This window comes from Epinephelus moara, chromosome 10, assembly GCF_006386435.1.
Source record: "Epinephelus moara isolate mb chromosome 10, YSFRI_EMoa_1.0, whole genome shotgun sequence".
Classification (NCBI taxonomy): Eukaryota; Metazoa; Chordata; class Actinopteri; order Perciformes; family Serranidae; genus Epinephelus; species Epinephelus moara.
Window position 1 is genome coordinate 41,237,442 of NC_065515.1, and position 21,936 is coordinate 41,259,377.

Genomic DNA, 21,936 nt, shown 5'->3' on the forward strand with positions numbered 1-21,936 from the left:
CATTACAAATAGACTTTTAATGCAGTATTAAATGTAACTTGGTGAAGCACAATTAAGTTGAACGACACTCAAAATGTAAATCAAAAATATACACACTATTGGCTTTTTACTTCATAACATAAAGAAAAAAGGTCAATGTCTCTTCTGTACAGCTCTTACTCACTTCGGTCTATTCCAGTTCATTAAAATTACTTACTGTAAGCAAAATATAAAGTTCTCCTGGAATGCTATAGACATGTTATGTTATTAATTAGTTGTAGCACGTTTATGTTTACAAAACACACTGCTCAGTACAAACAAGGCACAACTTCCCAAGTTACCATGCTACTAATGCATATTGGGGTTAAGCGTTCCCTAAATAGAACTTGTTTGTGTTCACTGTGCTTATGTTCTAAATTTAGTTCAGCAAATGCATGCTGACATGCAAATCTAAATGTTTCATGCATGAATAAATGCTTTCCATGCAAAGCAACCACGTTGACTTGTTTGACAATGACTGCAACAGCTCTCTGCTTTGTCATTAGGGCTACAAGCTAACACTTCACAAAGGAGCTGTTTCTGCTCTGTCAAAAAAAAAAAATAAAATCATTTTGCAAGTCCACAATAAATATTTGGTTGACCTCTGTGTAAGATCTATGACGTTAAATTACTGGTTCTAACAAGGATTGTGAGCCACTAGTTCAATGACGTTGGCATCCAGTGGAATCTCAGTGTTGTCAGAATTCAAGAGTCTTGCCAGCTGGGGGGGTGGAGTCAGTTCAACATTTGCTAGTTAGCACAAGCTTACACAGCAGCAGCTAACATCCGACACTGAAAACAAACTCACTCTGACCAAAAACCAAAAAAGCTTGACTCTGTCGTTAAACCCATTAATAGCCATAATGTGATGTAGCAGTATATGCTGACAGTTAGCCCCCAAGGTGTTCCCAGGCCAGACGAGATATGTAATCCCTCCAGCGTGTTCTGGGTCTGCCCCAGGGCCTCCTACCGGTGGGACGTGCCCGAAACACCTCAAGCGGGAGGCGCCCATGAGGCATCCTGATCAGATGCCCGAACCACCTCAACTGACTCCTTTCGAAGTGAAGGAGCAGCGGCTCTACTCCGAGCTCCCCCCGGATGTCCCTGCTCCTTACCCTATCTTTAAGGCTGAGCCCAGCCACCCCACGGACGAAACTCATTCCAGCCGCTTGTAACGGCGATCTCATTCTTTCGGTCACTACCGCAAGCTCATGACTATATGTGAGGGTTGGGATGTAGATGGACCAGTAAATCAAAAGCTTCACTTTCCGGCTCAGCTCCCTCCGTGCAGTGCCTGCATCACTGCAGATGCCGCACCAAACAGCAGATCCATCTCACGCTCCATTCTACCCTCACTCTGAACAAGACCCCGAGATACTTGAACTCTCTCACTTGAGGCAGTAACTGTCCCCCAACCCGGAGAGGGCACGTCCACCGGTTTCCTGCAAAGAACCATGGCCTCAGATTTGGAGGTGCTGACCCTCATCCCGACTGCTTCACACTGCTGCAAACCGCCTCACTGCATGCTGGAGGTCACGGTGTGATGAAGCCAACAAAACCATATCATCTGCAAAAAGCAGAGAGGCAATTCTGAGGTCCCCAAACCGGACCCCTTCCTCCCCCCGGCTGCGCCTCGAGATCCTCTCCATGAAAATCACAAAAGGATTGGTAAATGATGCAAAAATGCATTCTAAATTGTCACTGGAGCCAATAGGAGGAGGCTTTACCAGTCATGTGCATTGTGGCTGTCTTGTTTATTGGGTCTGTGATGTGTCCCACTAAAAGACCTTTACATGCACGTAGCTGTGGCCCAGCAAGGACATATCCCGTAGAGAGGCAAAAAGGGAATTCTATACTAAAGAAACTGTAACTTTGGAAGCTACTTACTTAACTAACTCAGACTGCTGAAGCCTCATTCTGAATTAGCTTAAGCTGAAAGCTGGATGTATCTTTGCACAAATGAATTCTGCTGTGCCCCTTTCTGATGCAACAGGGCCTTTAGACAGCACTCTCAACTGCAATAATCAAAATGCCAAATGAAGGGGTAGCTTTGGAAGAATGCTGTTCATCCCTCCTATCAAAATCACATGGTTGGAAAATCAGTGACAAGAAGCCATAATGCAGTTTCTCTGTGATCACAGTGACCGAACAACTCATAACACATTTTTTTTTTCTTTCATTCATTTGTTGCTCATCTGCAGTTAAACTTTTTAAGATTCTGAAGTCACAATGCTGAACTTCATTAAAATGGTCACCTTCTCCCCTATCTCTACCGTCACTCTAATTATACAGCAAAATGCCTTCTTTTTGGCTTTGCCACTGAGATATACCTAATTAAAACTCAAAAAAGTACATTATACAATAGGTTTTAAGTGACTTCTAGGTGCGAGAAATACTTCACGCATATGGGCACACACATTTACTTTGATTTCCTCAGTGTATTCTAGTAATAACCAGCGCTAACAATAGCCTGTTCTACCTTTCTTTGGCATTGCAATTTCAGACCAAAGGCAGCCCTGCTACTGAGCACTATCACTACAGTAAATTAATGGAGATTTATGTCAGATCAGACTACACCAAAGGCAGTTTTATATGAAAAGAGAAAAGAAAGGAGAATAGTGATTTAAAAAGTTGAACAAAAGGTTTTTAGGGGGTTTCAATTAGCTCTGGTTGTTTGATCTGAGTCCCCTCCATGACTGCCAGTCATGAATACTGCAGTGCTCCACACCGGCTGTGAAGAATCCATTAAATATCACTGGTCCTCTGCCGCAGGGGGCTGCTAAAAACACCCAGAGACCAGACACACACACACACACACACACACACACACACACACACACACACACAGCCATTTCATATCCCCAAAATATACTCACACTTTGAATAGATCCAAAGAACACATGCTTCACCACCCACTCATGTGTACAGTACACATGGAGACATGTACCCTCACCTAGTTAGTCACATCCACACACAGTATACTGTACTAGCACACCCATGATAGGACTGTACTCACACACACACTTCTACAAATACAGGAGGAAGACACTTCAGTAACTGTTTTTCTTGACTTCAGTCTGGTTTCTTGACTGTAACCTTCTGTAATGACAGCCTCTGACCAGTGATACACATTTTTGCATTCTGTTGGCTGAGAGTCCAAGTCCTGCTTCCTCTCCTAGCTCTCTTCTTCTCCAGTAACTTCTGTAACACACTGAGAGTTGTGTAATGACACTTTTCACAAAGCTAAAACTTGTCTTGTTGTTTCTTTCCTTATTCTCAAATAAATGTACTTCTTACAGTGTAAAACTTGAGCACCCTGTCATTTTAACACAGACTAAACAATGATCTTCTTTGCGTTCAATAACTTCCATGAGGCTTTGACGAGCTGCTCATGTCTAAGACCCTGAGTAGCCTACTACAATACCTAAGAGCTGTGTTTGCTGTTGCTATGGAGAAGAAGCCAGTCAGTACAGCAAAGCTACATGTATAGGAAAGTCAAAATGATTTGGCATTTCAGTTGGAATCAAAACACTGGGCTTTAGTTGCTTGATTTACCTGAATCAACACTGCTCTGACTTTAACTTTCTCAGACTTGGCGTAAATGAGTCTTGTCTACAGCTCTGCTTCAGCATGGATGGAGCACTTCTAAAATTACAAAATACATGAAACTCTCCTGGTTAAATCATCAGTTTAAAAGATAAGTGACTGGGTTGGAAAAGTGGAAAGTGTAAGCCTATGTACATAAAATCTTAAGGAGATGAGTCATCTATGACCAAAGAGCATATTTTGTGGGCTGAGAAAAAGGACCAAGCTTATAACTCATAGTAGTCACCTAATAATTTAGCAGTATAATACTTTAGGAGTCAATTTTGCTTGAATTTGGTAACAACAGATGTGTTTTCATCCACCTGGTTTGATTTACATTTTGCAAATTTGAAAAAAAATCTTGAAAAAAAAAAGGTAAATGGGATTAAGTGCAATAGAAACAGATACAGCAAATAAATTATGACACAAGATTACAGTTATTGCATAGGCCAAAACAAGTTCTCTTTCTCATCTCTGGAAGCATGTAACAGCTTATGAGACTGCATACAGGACTCTTATCAGAAATCTTGCAAGAGAATATGGATTTACTAGTAGTTGTTCAAAACTCTCTATTTCCATTGTCCAGTGTGCTCTCCGTTATTATACACCCATTGTTTTTATTCATCTGAGGTTTCATGCTCTTTGAATGACATCATCATTACGTTGCAGTTTCTTCTTTTGTAGTGGTGTAATGGCACCTGGCTGGAAAACTGCTGCCACCTACTGCTAATCATGATGAACCAACTTCTAATATTTACAAACAGAAGTGGATGGAAGAGCCCATAAATTTCCTTTTGCTGATTTTCAGAAACATATGGTTAAAATTTGTGCTCAATTTGAATGAAAAACCCACTTTTAGTGCCATGTTTTCTTTGTGAATACCGCAAAAAAAGCAAATTGAATTAGCTCAAGTCCTGATTTCACCACTCTCCTCCACAGCACTGGTGGCTGAGGCTTTTGTGTATCATAGCATGCTATACCAAACTGGCAGAAGTATAAATAAGCAAACTAAAGGCCATAACCTTAACCTTTAAATTCAGGTCACATGATGAAAATGGAGCCACTTCAGCCCAGTCCTCAGAAGAAAACTATATTTCTGCAAACCACAAATACATTTTTGTCAACATTAGTGTCAAATGCATTATATCAGTGTTTCTAAAGTGACATAGTATGTGAGCTGACTTTGTCACTGGGAGGTGGAGGGGGTGGTTGATAGTGTGTCATCTAGGCGAGACGCCTGGCAAGTTGCAGACCACTGTTTGAGACCAACAAATGGCAGAAATGGTTGTCTTTTTAGCAAGTCATTGCAGCATTTCCAGTTGCTTTTTAGCCACCAAACATGGGTGTTTTTTAATGACCTATCTCTATTTCTCACCGGGATAGTGCCATAAAAAGCGACTGTTTTTTGACTGAGACATCGTCGCATTTCCTGCAAGGATAGTGCCATGAAAAGCATTTTTTTTAACCAAGACATCACTGCATTTCCTGCCAGAATAGTGCCATGAAAAGCGATTGTTTTTAACTGAGACATTGCTGCGTTTCCTGCCGGGATAATGCCATGAAAAGTGTAAATCATAAAGAAATGGTTGTTGCACCTAAACCTAAACACACGTTCAGTCAGGACCACTTTAGTCAAAGAAAACTTAATGTACGTTTGCAGTATTATATTTGGCGGTATGGCTCTGTTCTGTGGCCTCTCGACCTTTCCTAAGCCTACGCAGAAAGCCTAAGGCGAAGAGAGCACACCTCTCACACTTGAGCTGAGCTATACATTGTGTCCTGCCTGAATTATGCTCAATATAATCAAAGCATGGTTGAAATGTAAAGAGACATAAAGTTTCAACATATTTGCTACATGATAAAAATGTAAAGCATCTGTGGTTTGCAGAAAGGCACAATGCCAACATTTATTCCGGCAACTGAGTTGGCTACCTTTAGTTAACTAATGAAGAAGTGAGATGTGGTTGCAAGTGCCAGAAAAAGCTAGTAAGAGGACATGGCGTTAAAACTGTTTTGTTAAACCTGCAGCAACTCCGTTCTTTGGGCAGTTGAGGAAAGTAGTAAACACAACATTGATGTATTAGAACCTCATAAAGTTGGTGAACCTGATTCATTGTTCATATAAAAATATCAATTAGTGCAGCTATAAACCCATTCTATTGTTAAATTATCCAGTAGCTTACACTCTTGTGTTTCTATGGTGAGGACCATTGAAGTTATTATTGAGATAAAACTTCAAAATGGTAAGTGTCAGTGGTGGCTTTTGGAATCATTGACTCAACCTATTTTTTCTCACACTCTTTTGTACTTCTCTCTTGGACAAAATTATAAGGTGTTCAAATCTTACTATCTGCATGCCAGCTTTTACCCTGCAACCACTGCCATTAATCGACCCACACAAAATCCTAACACACACTAGGAATTATTTATCATGCCTCACTATCTGTTACCACACATGCTTTGCTATTCCTCCTCCACTTCTTTCTGTCCATCTGGTGCCTCTCTGTATTTTTAACCAGCAGAGATAAAAGCTCTCCCACCTGTTTTCTGGTTGAACAATAGCTGCTTGGTATGAAGCATTGAGAGTATCTACACGTTTCACAAAGTTAGATTTATAACTTGAGGACATTTATAATGCCACCTGGAATCAAATTTAATACCAATTTAATAACCACAATAAAGAGCCCAAAATCTGTCACAAGCAGCCTCTTTTTGATTATGCACAGCTGATGAAAATAGTAAAACTAAATGTAAGCATAAGGAAAATGACACTTGGAGATGGAATGTAAGGACATGATGTCCAATTGTGTATTATAAAGCAGCTGCAATTAAAATAAAGCCTTTTCCCTTGCGACCTCATTTCTTAACATGTGGCAAAAAATGAGATCCTCTGTGGTCCTTTTTACACCTTTAGGTAAAACTTGCCCATTCTACAGATGTATTCATTCTTATTTGCCCTTTTTTTTTTTTTTTACCACATTTACCGACTAAATATTGCAAAATGTGAAGAAACAGGCTGGTCTCATAAAGTTTTTGTTCGTATTCCTATGAAAGTAATGCCTTCAAATTTGTATCTATCCTAAGTAATCATGAGCCAGTAATTCATGCATAACCATGTATTTTGGAAGGCTACGATCCTGACCACCGCGCAGATTGATGTAAACACAGAAGCGGTCCCGAGCGGTTTGTATGGAGGCAGGTTGGGACGGTGGATGGGTCATAAAACACTGGACCTTCCCCCTGAGACACATGTTCAGAACTGTGTGAACTCAGATTGAACTTTGAGATATTTTAAGGTACGTCCTTACTGTGTTTCTTTTCCTAAACCTAACCACAGTAACTTTATGAACTGTCACATATGCATTTTTGTAGGATATCATACACACCATTCTATGAAGATACATTGAAAGAAAGCAAAATCGTTGTCTTAAAATGGCGTGTAAATATAAAACACGAACATAGTACAAGTACATTTACGTAATTATTTCTGATTTTTTGAAGATTACTAGCACATACATCATTCTGCACATTCAAACAATCAGGTAAAGAAACATGCAAAGCAAGCAAGAAGCATAACACATTTCTGAGGGGAGGAGGACTTCAAAATGTAACCTTTCACTTCACTATTGCAGCACATTTTCATTCCCAACTTGTCAATATGCTGGCTTGGTCAGTAGCCCTATGCTTCAACCTCTGATGCTCCATGTATCAGTTTTGGATGCTGGGGGATAGCTTTAAATATCTGCATGCTACATGCATAGTGTCATTTAAAATAAACTAAAGGTTTGCTTTACAGGTTAGGTTTAGAAAAATGATCATGGTTTGGGTCAAAAGAAGTATGTTTGTTATGTAACTTAACTTAGCAATTAAGTTAACAGTGGTGGATGAAATACTAGAAAGCCACACTTGGGTAAAAGTACAGATATCTTACTAGGTAATGACTTTGGGAGAAGTTAAAGTCATTTATGAGAATATTACTTGAGTGAAAGTCTTTAAGTATCTAATTATGACTGTACTTACGTATCAAAAGTAATTTTATGATATTAAATGTACTTAAGTATTGAAAGTAGAAGTACAAGTAAATGCTGATAATAGTAAAGTCAGAATCTGGAAAATTATGAAGTTTATTTCTTCTTCAAATGTATGCCACCTTTAAAATTAGGCCTTGATTACTCAAGTAAAGTATAGATCCTTCCAAAAAATACTTAAGTACTGTAACAAAGTATTAGTACTTTGTTACATTACATCACTGCTAATACAAACAGTAGTCTCCTGGTTGAAAGCCCTGTGTTTGTTTGACCCCTCCACTGCCTCTCCTTCCCACCCTAGTTGTACTTAATCCCTCTTTATACCAGGTCATTGCTGCAGATGGGTTTGCATGGGAGTTAGTTGAAAGCCTGGTGCATCACATGCCTTGTGGTGCCTTGTGTGTCGAAATCAAATGCATCATTGCATTTACTTGAAGTCAACCAATGGACCAAAATTGTCTCTAGCCCGGTTATAGACCTTTGAATTGTCGCCCACGTTTCTGATTTGTTTTAATTCAACCAGGTCTTGTGTTGTGCCCAGCAGCTGGAGAAACACTTGACCAATCAAAGCTAAGTACCCAAGATTAAAATGGTCTAAGTTTTTGCTGTTTACCACACTTTGAATGTTTTTAACTGATAAATAAAAAATATTCATGAGGCATCACAAGACGGCTTTTTGAAAGCATCGTCACTTTACAACCTTTTGTTTTTACAAGCACTTAAAGCTTTGTGAAAAATAACAACAACAACATACCCACAAAAATCTGACAATTATTGTTGCAGGTCAATGTAAAAACACTCCCAAGTGTCTTTGTTCTGAATTGTTGTAAATTTTTTAAGTTAACCACTCCCCTCAACCTCTACTGCAGGTTCCATGTCAACTGAAATGAGTTTTGAGGCATACATCACTCATTACTGATTAGTTAGGGCAGATAAATTGGTTAACATGAACTCAATGTCAGGCTGAATAAATAAAGAGAAATGAAATGGAAATGTAGCCTGATTATCATGCGAGGCTGTCTCACAAAAGAGAAGGGCAGTCAACCAGTAGTTTGTATACATTCTGGGCCTTTGAGCAGAAATTGGACTGCCGGTGCTTCTAAAGGATTGGACTGATTTGCTGGGAAGTGGTTACTGTGGTCTCATGCATGTTGTTTGCTAAAATCAGTGTTTCTCAATGAACTTAAGCAGCCAAGGAGAACCAGTTGGGTAAGGAGTTGAGGATTGTAATGTCTGATAAAACACTCTGATCTTTATACTGCAGACTAGTAGTCTAGAACACAGATACAACAGGGACATCAAATAAAGCTGTATAATATTGTATTGCTAATTAATGGTGTAATTCTGCTCTCTCATTTGTGTTTTGGCTGGATGACGAGGCCTTTTAGCCTTGATGAAATGATGCTCATTCGTAGCACCATTTTTCATCTCACTGCTAATGTGCAAAGTTGCCAAGAAGGTGTACCTTTTTATGCCAATAAAATGCCTTTGAATTGAATTGATAGAGGGGAGAAAGTGGGGGGCAGACAGGGGGTACAATGAGGGACGAAGTGATGAAGAAACAGATAGAGGCTACAGGCAGGTGTAATAATCAGTCATCTCTCTCTCTCAGGTCATAATCTGTCCATTAGTCTCAGACGGGGAAGCATAACCACTCAATCTAGGCCTTAATGGGACAGTGCTTACATGCTTAGACAGAGCAGTGAACCTGTGCCACTGAACAATTGCCTCACTGGCACAATGAATGAGACTTGAAGTTGGAGCTACAGTACATGTTGATGGAGAGCAGCACCTCATCTCTTTCAATCTCTGATCTTATTGTGTAAGTGATTGATAGACATAGTTATATAGATTTATTTTACCTGAAGCATGAAGAATTAATTCGGTACAGTGTGCATTTTCTTATTGTAAATCCAAAATTAATGTGGCACACATTGATTATATTCATAAATCTCTTTCTGACAACTCCTGCACCTTTTTCTCTGTGCATAACAAAAGTAACAGAGCATTTTGTTTATCCTGAGTTTGCAAGCAAAGACAGCATGCAGGCGAAATGTATCAAAGCCTCTGCTGTGCATCCTCTTTCAAAGGTCATCTTAATATTCAAGGACAGAGTCTTTGCACGCTCTGAGACTGTGACTGAATAAGCTGATTTTGGTTTAGAGGGCCTGAGAGGTTGTACAGCATGCTAACCACAGAATATTTGGCAATGTAAATTTACACAGGATTCAATTCAGACCTTGACTAAATTCCTGCATTCTTTTTACTATGCAAGTTGCACTCTGTGGGTGATAAATATGTAAATCACCTCATGTAGCTCACACACAGTGGACCACTTTCCTGACTTTAACATGGGCCTGTATTAGCAATCTATCTTAAAAAAAAATATATCTGACCTGTCATTCCCCTAACCTAGGGTACATCAAACCCTGCTGGCTATAGTCAAAGTGTTGCCTTTAGTCCTTTTTTGCATCTTCTTACATTGTTGGCTGCTGCTTGTAATTGTCAGTGTTTCCAGATGGTTCTGGTAATCCATGGTTTCTGGTTGTGGAATGATTTAATAGTCCACACATCCAGACTCCAACAAGATGGCTGTATGGTTGCTTTCCCGAACATAGGCAACAGTGATCCACAGCAGGACCAGGAGAGCAGCTCACAGTCCCACCAACACGCCAGTCCTTATTCACTGTAAAGCACACACCACCTCCCCTTCTCTTGCAAGAGTCCTCTGCTCTTGGCATATAGAAAAGGAGTCACCTGGTTGAATGGTGCTGTCCACCATTGACCAAGTTTCCATGGATCAAAGGATATTACAGTTCTGACATCCCGTCGGAAACTGATGTGGTACGGAATTCGTCCATTTTATTTCCAACGCCTGTACAATGGCTAACAGGAAACTAGCTCAGCTGGAGCTCATCATCTCCGTCTTCCTTGATGTTTATTGATGTTTACATTTGAAAACCTTTGAAAAGCTCACAGCTAGTTAGGACAAGTCCACAGAAGTAGAGATGATGAGACTGATGAGTTGATTTCCTCATCCTGATGAGTGAATCTCAGGCACCCGCTACCACCGTCCAAAGCCAACCACAGAAAGCACCACCAACACTTGCAAAATAAACCTAAGAGCCTAAATGTGAAACTGGTGAAACTGCAACGATGGCTGCTGCCCAAGAGAATGTGTATTGCTATGTTTGCTTCCATATATTCCGCTTGCCCCAGCATGAACATGCACGATAACAGAACAAAAGAAACGTGGAGCAGGAGCTTTGAGTTTCCTCTCTGAGTGTAGCTTTATTTAAGGCTAAAGTATGTGTACAGGATCTATGTACTGTAGGTGTTAATGGTCCAAGGGTAGAAAAGAGGATGGTTAGTGTACATGCAGGACCTTGTATCTATGTGAAGCATAAACTTACATCGACTAGCATTGTGTGGTGAAGCCAAACCCAATAGCCTGACTACACAGTGATCAAAACAATAAACTTAGTAATTAACCAAATCAATTAAACAATTACATGTACATTGACAAAAAATACACAGTTCTGTGCTTGGCTGTGTACAGTAACACGATACTGTGCCCAGTTACATTACATTACCAGAAAGACAGTGGAATTCAGACAGCCATACGGTAGAAAGAGTGCCCTTACTGCTACTGTGGGCAGCAGGGAGGAGAGGACCAGAAGAGAAAAGAGGGGTCTACAACAACAGAAGCTGGGGTTTTGTTATTAAGATGGCGTCATGGATCAACTGCTACACTCGACCAATTATAGTAATTAAAAGATGGGTCCATTGAAAGGGTTTCGCACATAGGCGTGAAAACCTGAGAACATCTTAGGTTTCCCTTTCACAATAAAAGTCCAGTTTAAATCACACAGATGAGCGAATTCATCTGTGGAGTTCTGACGCCGGAATTCCACTGGGTGCGTGTTCGTTGCAGAACGGCTGTGCTGGTTATCCACTGCGTGCTCCGCTGTCCGTCAACACCCACCGGCTGCGTTTGCTGTGCGGCGCGGTGCAGCTCCACCGGACAGCGGGAGTCATGAGGACCCACGAGATCTCGCGAATTCACACATAATTGCGCGATGTAACAAGATGTAGTTTCTATAAACAGAACCACAAAACCAGAGTAGTAGGAAGACATCTCGGTGCACCTCCATGATTAACATCTCCTCGTCCATGGTGTCAATGGGTGAAATGACGTCTGGAAACCTCTGACCTGTTGACTTCAGGCCTGCCTCCGCCCATTATGACGTTTTCAAGGTGTAGTGCAGGGAAATATGATCCGCCGTGAACACTGTGTATTTTATTTTGAAAATTAACCGGATGTTTTATTTTGTTTCTGTGCACGACTTCCTGCCCCGCACGATCTGCTCTGTGCTGAATTGCTGCGTTGTGCTCCGGTGTCCGGCAAAAACAGATGTCCTGCGTATCTGATGCGGAGGGCTCCGGAGCGCCGCAGCTGAGTCGGAGCCGGAACGCAGCACAGCCGCAGCCGGTGGAAGCACACACATTGACTAGAATTGAAACGGATTGGCTCTGCAGTTGTTCCAGAGCGCAGACGCAACCAACACACATCTGTTGGAATTTGGGGGTGAGGGTTCCTACACAGATATTTAAGTGACTGAAGAACTAAAAGTTGTTGATGTGATTCTGAAGAGATTTTCTATGTGTTTCAGCCCTGTGATAGACTTTACCGTATATGTAGGCCTATTGGTCTTTAATAGATTTCAATTTCTATACTAACAACTGATATAACAGGAAGGTCTAAGGTTACAGAAGAAAGAGGAAGGATGTTGAACACTTGTACATGTGTACACGATTTGAAATGAAACAAATGCAGGAATCAAGGTCACTGTGCTATGGAATCATGAGAGGAGAGATCAGTCAGGTGAACCAAGACTGAATCATTTTTATGACAGAGAAAGTTGAGGGAAACGTTTTTGTGTTTGGAGTGTGTGTGTGTATGTGTGTGTGTGTGTGTGTGTGTGTGTGTGTGTGTGTGCAGGCGCTCATAGCATGTCTTTTTGCTTTTTGTGTGTGTGACTGTTCATGTTTGTTGAGGAGGGTATTAGGGATTGATGCACAAGCTGGCTGGCTGGACAGTGGACATGAGTTATGTCTCTGCATAAAAGTCTAAAACAGCAGCCACACACACATACACACACACACACACACACACACACACACACACACACACACACACACACACACAGAAACATGACACCGTGCATACTGCAGTGTTCTGTCGAGAATCCAAGACTCTTGTTTGCTGCACAGTGCAGAATCAAATATCACTGTCAAAGGCCTGCAAAATCAAGCATCTGTTCACATCTTTCCATTTACTTTGTATGCAGCTGCATCAAGGTTTATTCTGAGATCTGGAAATGTGGCAACAGTGCTAAAAAAAGGTCAGATGGGGCAAGAAACACAAGCTGTCAGATAGTCACACAGGTTGTAAACAAACCCAAATTTATTCAGGAGAAAAAAGTTAGCGAAATGGTAAAATTGTAACCCAGGCTGCTTGTTGTAAACATTCAGCACAGCTTTACAGGCAGGCTTTCAGGTTGAATTTTGACCTACCCTACTTGCTTGAGTTATGTGCATTTTCTGTGCAGTGAGGGATTGTAAGCGGCATTATGGGTGCATCCACTTTTTGTTTTACCTTCATGTAAAGTGGCATCTAATCTGGATTAACTGTTGGCTTGGATCTATTTTCTTTGCAGTGCCACTGTGTTTGGATGTCTCATCAATAACTTTGGAAGTCAAATGTTCTCATAACTGATAGAACCGAGGCCTGGAGGTAAAATAAGCCATAATTTGAATACTGCAAAATTTGCACTGGGGGGCAGCACAACAAGCCATTATACATGTTATAACCTTATAAAGTTGATATCAGAAACTTGTTAGCACATACTTGGCCACTTACACGTAGACCTGCAGGCAATGAACACTTTTAGCAGTATTTGGAGGCATGTTTTCAACAAAATTTTCACTCTCCTTTTAGCTCTGCTTTGATCTCAACCAACAGCTGAGGAAAATATCAAGCTCTCTGCTGCTAAATGCTCCACTGTGTTCAACAGTTCACCAACAATTGACGCCACTAACAAACTAAAAGAACAGTGCCCCAAACTTGATTCTAAACTCCTTTAGTTTATATCTAATCTCACTAAGCTATATTAGTAAAAATCCTCTTAAATGATTTATTTGCACCATACAGACCACATCAATCAGTACGTTTATATGGTCAGTTTAATTCCACTTTCATTCGGAATGAAAGGCCATTCCGATTAAAAGTGGTCATGTAAACGGTCATTCCGATTGAAAATTAAATCCGATTAAAGGGGGTGGTTTATTCCGTTTGTCATTCTGAATGAAAGAACTTTGTGTGTATGTAAACTCTCATTCCTCTTTAAGTTCATTCCGGTCTTTCTGCGGATGCTCGTTTCCTTGCCCTTCAGGCGTAATGACGTATATAGCGCGCATAGCAACGGGCAGAGATAGAGCAGTCGGATTTGTTGCACTCACCAGTTTCCGTACGCCAAAGCACGGTCTTCTATCTCCCTTCTTCGACCTTCTACCTCCCTTCTCCTCCTCAACAGACGAAGCATTAGCAGAACAAGGTTGTTGTCGTACTGCTGCTTCAAGAATATAAGCAAAACAAGCCTGAAAAAGGCACTAAGAACAGCGTCGTCAAGCATCTTGTTATCCGGAGCAAGGACTAGAGTGTTTTCTTCTGGTAAACGTAAACACGTAACATCCGCCCCGCCCCGCCCCCTATCAACGTAAACACGTAACATCCGCCCCGCCCCGCCCCCTATCCAATAAGAAACCTTCCCTGCCCCAAACCTTGCGCAGACCCGCAGATTCGGAATGAATATTTCTCATGTAAACTACCTGGAAAAACTTTAATTCCGAATGATTTTATTCAGATTTATTTCATTCTGAATGAGAAGCCATCATGTAACCGTAGCCAATGTCCTGCCTCTGGTGTTTTGCAGTTGATATAAATGAGTATAGAGTAGTTTTTTTTATGATACTTGTAATTCTTTTTATGAGTTATTCATCATTTGTAGTCATTTGGCTTGTGTTTTCTACGTTGGTTTCTTGTTCTCAGGTCATAGTTTATAAGTTTATTTAACTGCACATTATCATCCCCACCACCATCACTAACGTTGTATCATCATCTGTGTTACCTTTGAGTTTGTTCTGAACATCCAGGGCAATATCCAGAGGGTAGAATGGCAGCACAGGATCATTGACGAGACGGAGAATGGCTTCTGCTGTCATCTGTGGAAACACAGCCAGGAGAGATTTGAATGAAGTTATTTATCCTCTACTGCTTCATTCATGTATCATGCCTTTCCAGCCTGAGTGCAGAACAGAAAGTGTGATAAAGTTGCGGATGTGGTTTGTAATGAAATACCCAGAAAACATAAGCACAGAGACCCATGTCTCAAGATTGTTAACCTCTGTAAATATACTGTATATTTTCAAATTTTAATTCTGAGACCAAATAAACTATTTATTAGACTGTGACCACAACAGCAGCCCATCTAAATCTCTGGCTCCAAAATTTAACAGTGACAGTTGAGTATAAAGGTTCATTCTTGACCTCAGACAAATAATCTGAACTCAAGGTTTGCTCACTAGCTTTTTTTCTGAGCTGTCCATAGTGACAGCTGAGCAAACTCAAATGATGAAGACGGAGAGATGTGGTTGAAAGCTCCAGGAAAAAGCTAGTATATAGACCAGGGACAGTGTGTATACATCTTTTTTTTGTAATGTCGAGCCCTGTAATAGGAAAAAAAATGCTTTGGTGGACACATAAAGTAACTACCAGGAAGACTGCATTCAGTGGTGATATGGTTGATCCAGAGATAAAGTGCAGACTTTTTACCCCCATCGACCAACTGATTGGTTGAAGAGAAGGTCGAATTTCAGTCCACCAAGATTTCTGTTGTTGAATACAGCCCTATCATCTTTTGTTTGATTTGTGTGCTTTTAAGATTATCATTTTTATCTGCTTTGACTCCATCTGTCTTTGTCTTTATTGCTGCTTGAGTCTGCTCTTATTTGACCTTTGAAATTTATTGAATTAGCTTTTGCACAATTTTATCTTTTCTTCCCTTTTCTCAGTCTTTACAACCCTTTGTCATTTTGTAAATTTTTATTCATGATTTTTCATCACACCTTTTACATGTTGGTTGTTTTTCTTCCTCTAGGATCTGGTGCTTTACAATTTAAATTGCTACTCAGTTTGTTTTCTTCTTGAGTGGCTCTTCTCCGTCAAGTATGTTACCCATAGTCAGCATCAATAGAAATTGACAGCAATTTTCCGAATAAATGTGTAGATGTGTACCACAGTAACAATAACAAGACACATCATGTCCATTTATATGCCTACACTGCATGTTTTCAACACCTTTCAATTATGTACCTTTGGTTTCTGATTGGTACTTAGGAAGATGCAACAATTCAATCAGTCAATTCATGTTGTGTCTTGTCCTCCACGCCGTCGCAGGCCCCAGATCTGATTATGCACCAGACACCTTTGTGGTCCAGATTGTAAATTGAAAATCTGAGAGTCCATGCAACATTTTCCTTTTCATACTGATCAGACAACAGCTGTCATGTTAGGGAAAAATAAATAATCGGGATACCTTTGGCTGCAGTGTGAGCAAACATTTATGGATTTCCTTGCTTGTGCTGGCACCTCATACTGAGAAGCATCGTCCAAATCACAGAGTGTCTGTCTGGCTCTGCTCTCACAATGAAGTGTCTGTCATCTTGATGCAAACAGTGCCACTGATGTGGCCACTCTCTCAGCAGGTAGAGGACTTGGCACGGCTTCAGCTTGGATTTTTTATTTGAGTGTAACATCATTGCAGCTTGCTGTTCTAACCAACTACTCGGTATAAAACCACTGCTGGGATTATTGATGTATCGATCACTTTATTCCACACCTTGACTGTATCAATCTCACAGGAAATACACCCCTTGCTGTACTGCAAGAAAATTGTATTTCTCAGTGCCACACTATAATTGGAATAACCTTTATCAGCCAAGGACATCACATGCATGATTTACCCTGAGCTACATTCAATTCCACATCACAAAGATTCAGCTTCCTACAAGATACAGAGCGGCTTCTTATGCACTTCTGTCCTCTGTATCCTCTCCCTCGTATTCATTTCTAATTTGTTGTTTAATGTTTTTTGTCAAATTTCTTTTTTCTTTTTACATTTTTTGTCTCTATTGGACAAATGGTAGAAGAGAGACGGACAAGAAATAGGGAGACATTAGTGTTCTCCAGGGCAGGTGAATTCTTTGTACCACTGACACTGACATGATCTGTACAGTCATGCTATTGGTGTATTTATAATTAATAAATAAGTAACATAATATCACATCAGTGGGCTGCAGACAGTTTCAACACACCATGTATGTCATGCTTCAAATCATAGGGCTGTAAGAGAGTAAATAGGGACAACCCAACTGATCCTGACCTTGCTAAGCCCCGCCCCTTTGTGATGGTCCGTCAAGCTGTCAGAGCGGCCTTGGAGGTCACATTGTAACTAAATGCACTCCTTGAAGAAATGTCAAATTTTGGGAAAAACTAGTGATTTCAGAGAGAAGCACATATTATAGACTGAGGGGTGTAAGATTAAAAAGATTACGATAGTTACAAGCTAGGGCCCAAAGTACAGATGACAGTGTAAAAGTCAACCACCACATCATCTGGCCATCAAACAGAAGACGAATGAAGAATGAATATAAAGGGAAACTTCACCGATATACAGCTGTGCGTCATCATAGTGTGTGCAGATGAGGTGTTTGGTGGTAGATTGGCATAATACGTTTCTGCAAACCACAGATACATTACATTTGCAGGTTATTATGTAGTCATTATGTATTATGTATACCTAAAAACTTTACATTTCAACAACACTGTGGTTAAAGTGTCTTTAGGTTTAGGCAAAAAAAAAAAAAAAAGTTTATAGTTAGGAAAAGTCATCACGTTTTGGCTTAAAATATGCAGTTTTGGGGATACAATCCCTGCTGGAAAAGCAGTGATGTCAGCATCAGGTAGTTAAATTACAACGAGTCGTGTTTGCTGGACAGTTATCTGTATTGGTCTGCAGCTTGCCAGACATCCACCCACCATCCAATCCACCTCCTGACCACAGAGTCAGCTCATATACTACATCACTTTAGAAACATTCATTGGCATATGTATGTACTGTACAAATGTAACAAGTTTGCAGAAACGTACAATGCCAACATTTTCTCCTGGCAACTGGAGTGATGGGGAATTACTTTTTTGGATGTATAATGTCTGCAACAGTGACCATGCAACCTGCCATAGTTGAGCAATTGCAGAAAAAGGAAAAAAGTGCAGAAGAAGAGGTTAGACAGAGAAGTGTTGGTCTTGTTCCTAACCTTGCTAACCAGTACCAGATATCATATGTCTGCTGCTGCCAGTGCCCACTAAAGCTTGAAGCTTAGACCTTATTTCCAAAAGCACATTCAATCCAAAAAATGTTTTATCTTCTTGAAAATTAAAAAAAAGTATGTATTGTATTGTTAAGTATCATCCAAATTATCAGTATTCCTTACACAAAACTGGAACTTTCAGTTAAACCTTAAATTTGTGTCTGTGTCTTATACTTTATTCCTGTTATGTTACTTTATGTTATGTATTATTTGATGCCTTGCATGTATTATGTAAGGAGCAATTACTTCCCCTTATGTATTTGCAAAAATATATATGAAAGACTAATGATGAAAAAGATCTAGGTTTTACAAACAGAATGTTTTTTAAATGACATTGTGCTTTCAATAAAAACTGAATAATCAAACAAACAACAAAAAAAATCCTTGTGTATAAAATGTGCTCAACTCACCTTTTCTTAAGAAAATAACCCCGGAGTGGGGCCTTTGGCTTCATAGCCGAAGAACAGAGGAGAAAGTAAAAGTCAATATGCAATTCAGCTATCTGTGTGTGTGCGTGCCTGTGTGTGTGTTCCAGCTGACCTGCTTCATTCCTGGCCAGCAAGCCTCAAGTCTGTCTCCAGTTGAGCAGACTCTTGGATAATAACCTCAGTACCCAGTTCATCCACTCAGTGGCACACATCTCACACACAACTGCGCACACACACACACATACACACACACTCACACACTCACTCTCTCTCTCTCTCTCTCTCTCTCTCTCTCTCTCTCTCTCTCTCTCTCTCTCTCCAGGCCGTCAGGCTGAATGTGTTGGAGGTCAGCCTGACCAAGACTGGAGTGAGTGTGAAAGGCAGACTGCCAGAAACCTCACCGCAGGGTCAGGTGAGGAAACAGCCATGGCACTCACTCATGCCTCTCACACTCACAGATTTAGCTTGTAAACATCAGTCTATCATTTTCAGATGAATTTGTAATATCTTGGTGTAATTACTGTAAAAAATTGAAGCCTTGGTGGAGATGACTGAGGGCCTCTACCTTACATGTCCATCATGGGTTCTAATTTATTTTTCTCTTTCATGAACAAACATACTGAAAGTGATTTTCTAACTATATACTGACCCATACACTTTTATACTAACAAAGGATGAAATGGCCTCGTATCACGTAAATATTTGTAGTTACCAAGCAGTAACCTCCATGGCTGAAAAGTGGAAGCAAACATGGAAGTGGCAAAAACTGCAGGTTCTGAATGTTCACTTGACGCTGGCTCCAGATGCCAGTCAATCCCCATAGACCCCCATGTTAAAATGCTCAATTTTACGGCAGAAATAAACACGTTTACAGCCTGGAACAAAAAACAGTTTTAGTCTGTATAGCTAATTTTCCCTTTCATGACAACTGTATGGGGGTGGATTTTTATATAACTCACCTGTTTACATTTTATTAAGGCTTAAAGTTATGCATAATTAAGGGTGGACATCTTTGAGTGACAGGCTGTCTACTCATAGTGTCATCGGCTTCTCAGTCAGATCCACCCTAGCTCTTCCACGGCGCCAGCCTCTTGTCCGAGTGTAGTCACTTCTCGCTCCAAAAACACCAAGAAGGTGATGGATGAAATGCTGAACTTGATTCTTCAAAATGGGAGTCTACAAACCGGTGGGTGATGTCACAGAGGCTATGTCCATTAATTTTACAGTCTATGGTTGTAACAAACCTTCAATGAACACAGAGCTAAAAGAAGAGTGAATAAACAGGATTTCTACATATTTACATGAACAAAATTTCAAAACCTTTTCATGACTTTTCAGGGAACCATATCATATCAGATTCAATCTCTATCAAATAAAATAAAAATAATGGATGTAGCCATCGTGATGTCACCCACTGGTTTTTGAACTCCCATTCTGAAGCCTCCAGTTTGGCACTTCAGCTGTAGTCATCTTGGTTTTTTGGAGCCAGAAGTGACCATATGTGGGCAAGAGGCTGGAGCTGTGGAGGAGTGAAGGTTGGATCTGGCTGAGAAGCCAAGGACACTATCAGCAGACAGCCTGTCACTCAAAGAGGTCTGCCTTAATAAAATATAAACAGATGAATTACAAAAAAATTCACCCCCGTACAGTTGTCATGAAGGAGGAAATTAGCTTTAGACTAAAACCTTTTTTGTACTAGGCTGTGCTTTAAAGTTGGGCATTTTTACATGAGGGTCTATGGGGATTGAGTGGCTTCTGAAGCCAGCCTCAAGTGGACATTTTTTGGCACTTCGGCACTGGCCTCATTTTGTTAGCCTTGAAGGTTGCCGCTTGGTTACATTACATGGAAGGTGATCCACGAAAGATTACTGTAACAATTTCACTACACACAACAAAATTGCACAACTTCTCCAAAACTTTCAATGATTTTTACTAATTCCATGACTTTTACAGGCCTTGAAAATGTGACTGTGAAATTCCATGATTTTTCCAGGTTTTCCATAAATGTGGGGATCCTGTACATTCATCAGGTGGCCAGAAACAAGACTGAACACCACTGTTTGTCCATGTCTGCTGGACGTGTAAAAAGGCAATGCTCTGCTAACTTAGCGACCAAATTGATTAGATAATAATTTTTTAATGTTGTGTTTGCAAATTGCTGTGCTGCCTCCAAGTACCTAAAAAATAAGTGAATGCAGCTTTGACCATTCTGCACATAATACATTGTCATACAGTTCTGTGAATTTAAACTGTTTGGCCACAAGGATGGACCGGTTGGGTTTAAGAGATTTAAAAAACGCACCCAAACTGGAGGGTACTGTGTATTATGCTGTAACACCTCTGTGCCTATGTGATATCTGGCATCTTACTTAATCTACCTAAGCAGCTGTCCCTATATAACACTGCTTTGCTAGTATTTGTAAAATGGCCTACAGTGTACAGATCTGTTCTGCACCTCTCTGCGCTGTTGTCACTTCCACTGAAATCAATCTGGCAGGGGAAAGATTAGAGCATTGATTTGAGGCTGGTGAGTAATACTACTGCAGAAAGCATACATCAAAAGCCTGTAATGTGGTGGGACAGAAAAGGCCGTTGATTTCTTATTTATGGCCTTATTTCTGGATCGTCTCTTTCCTAGGCAGAGGAGTCAAAAAGAGAGAAAGGGAGGCAGCGAGAGAGGAGAGGGAGAGTTGCTGAGAGATAATGATGGGGGAAGAAAGGCAGAAAAGAGGCTGTGACATTACAGAAAGGAAAAGACAATCCAAACTAAAGAAAGATGACAGTTGGAGTGGAGTGGAAGGTAGAACAAACTAGCCTGAGCATCTCTTCTCATGTTTCCTCTTTTCTCCTCCTCCTCTCCTGTCATGACCTTCCCTCCCCTCATCTCCTCTCCTGACCTGACCTTTCAGATTATAATGAAATCAGTACCATCTGTCTAAGTTACATCTCAGGGATGAAACACTGTTCAGCTGTTGTCACTGTCTCTGTGAGTTCACCTGGCACAGAGGAAGCAAAGAAGAGGAATTATTTATGTACATATTCATCTGGCCAAGGGTCAAATGTCATAACCACAGCTTATTAAGTGACCTGGGTCAAATGTCAAGACCCACGGTGTAACAGCCCTCCTGTACACACTGACCGATATTATGCATCTGCATCAAAAACCTTCTTGTACAGGCAGAAAAGCTTTTTTATATACATTTTTGTGCTATTTTAGTGGACTGAGTGGATTCACTGGGTTAATCTGTACCTCTGGCAGCCACTAATCAGGCACGCTGAATGGAACTTTGACTACTAAACCTCTACTAAAAAAGCCCACCCTGGATCCAGAGGTGTTAGCCAACTATAGACCAATATCTAATCTTCCCTTTATGTCAAAGATCCTT

General features: G+C 40.5%; 1 protein-coding gene across 1 annotated transcript in view; it reads right to left on the reverse strand.

The window, feature by feature from the left end:
• LOC126396257 (inactive N-acetylated-alpha-linked acidic dipeptidase-like protein 2) overlaps positions 1 to 21,936 on the reverse strand; it is a 770,727-nt gene that overhangs the window by 33,248 nt on the left and 715,543 nt on the right. Inside the window, exon 15 of the mRNA XM_050054195.1 lies at positions 14,822 to 14,915. Within this exon, the coding sequence (XP_049910152.1) occupies positions 14,822 to 14,915 (94 nt within the window). The remainder of the gene's footprint in view (positions 1 to 14,821; positions 14,916 to 21,936) is intronic.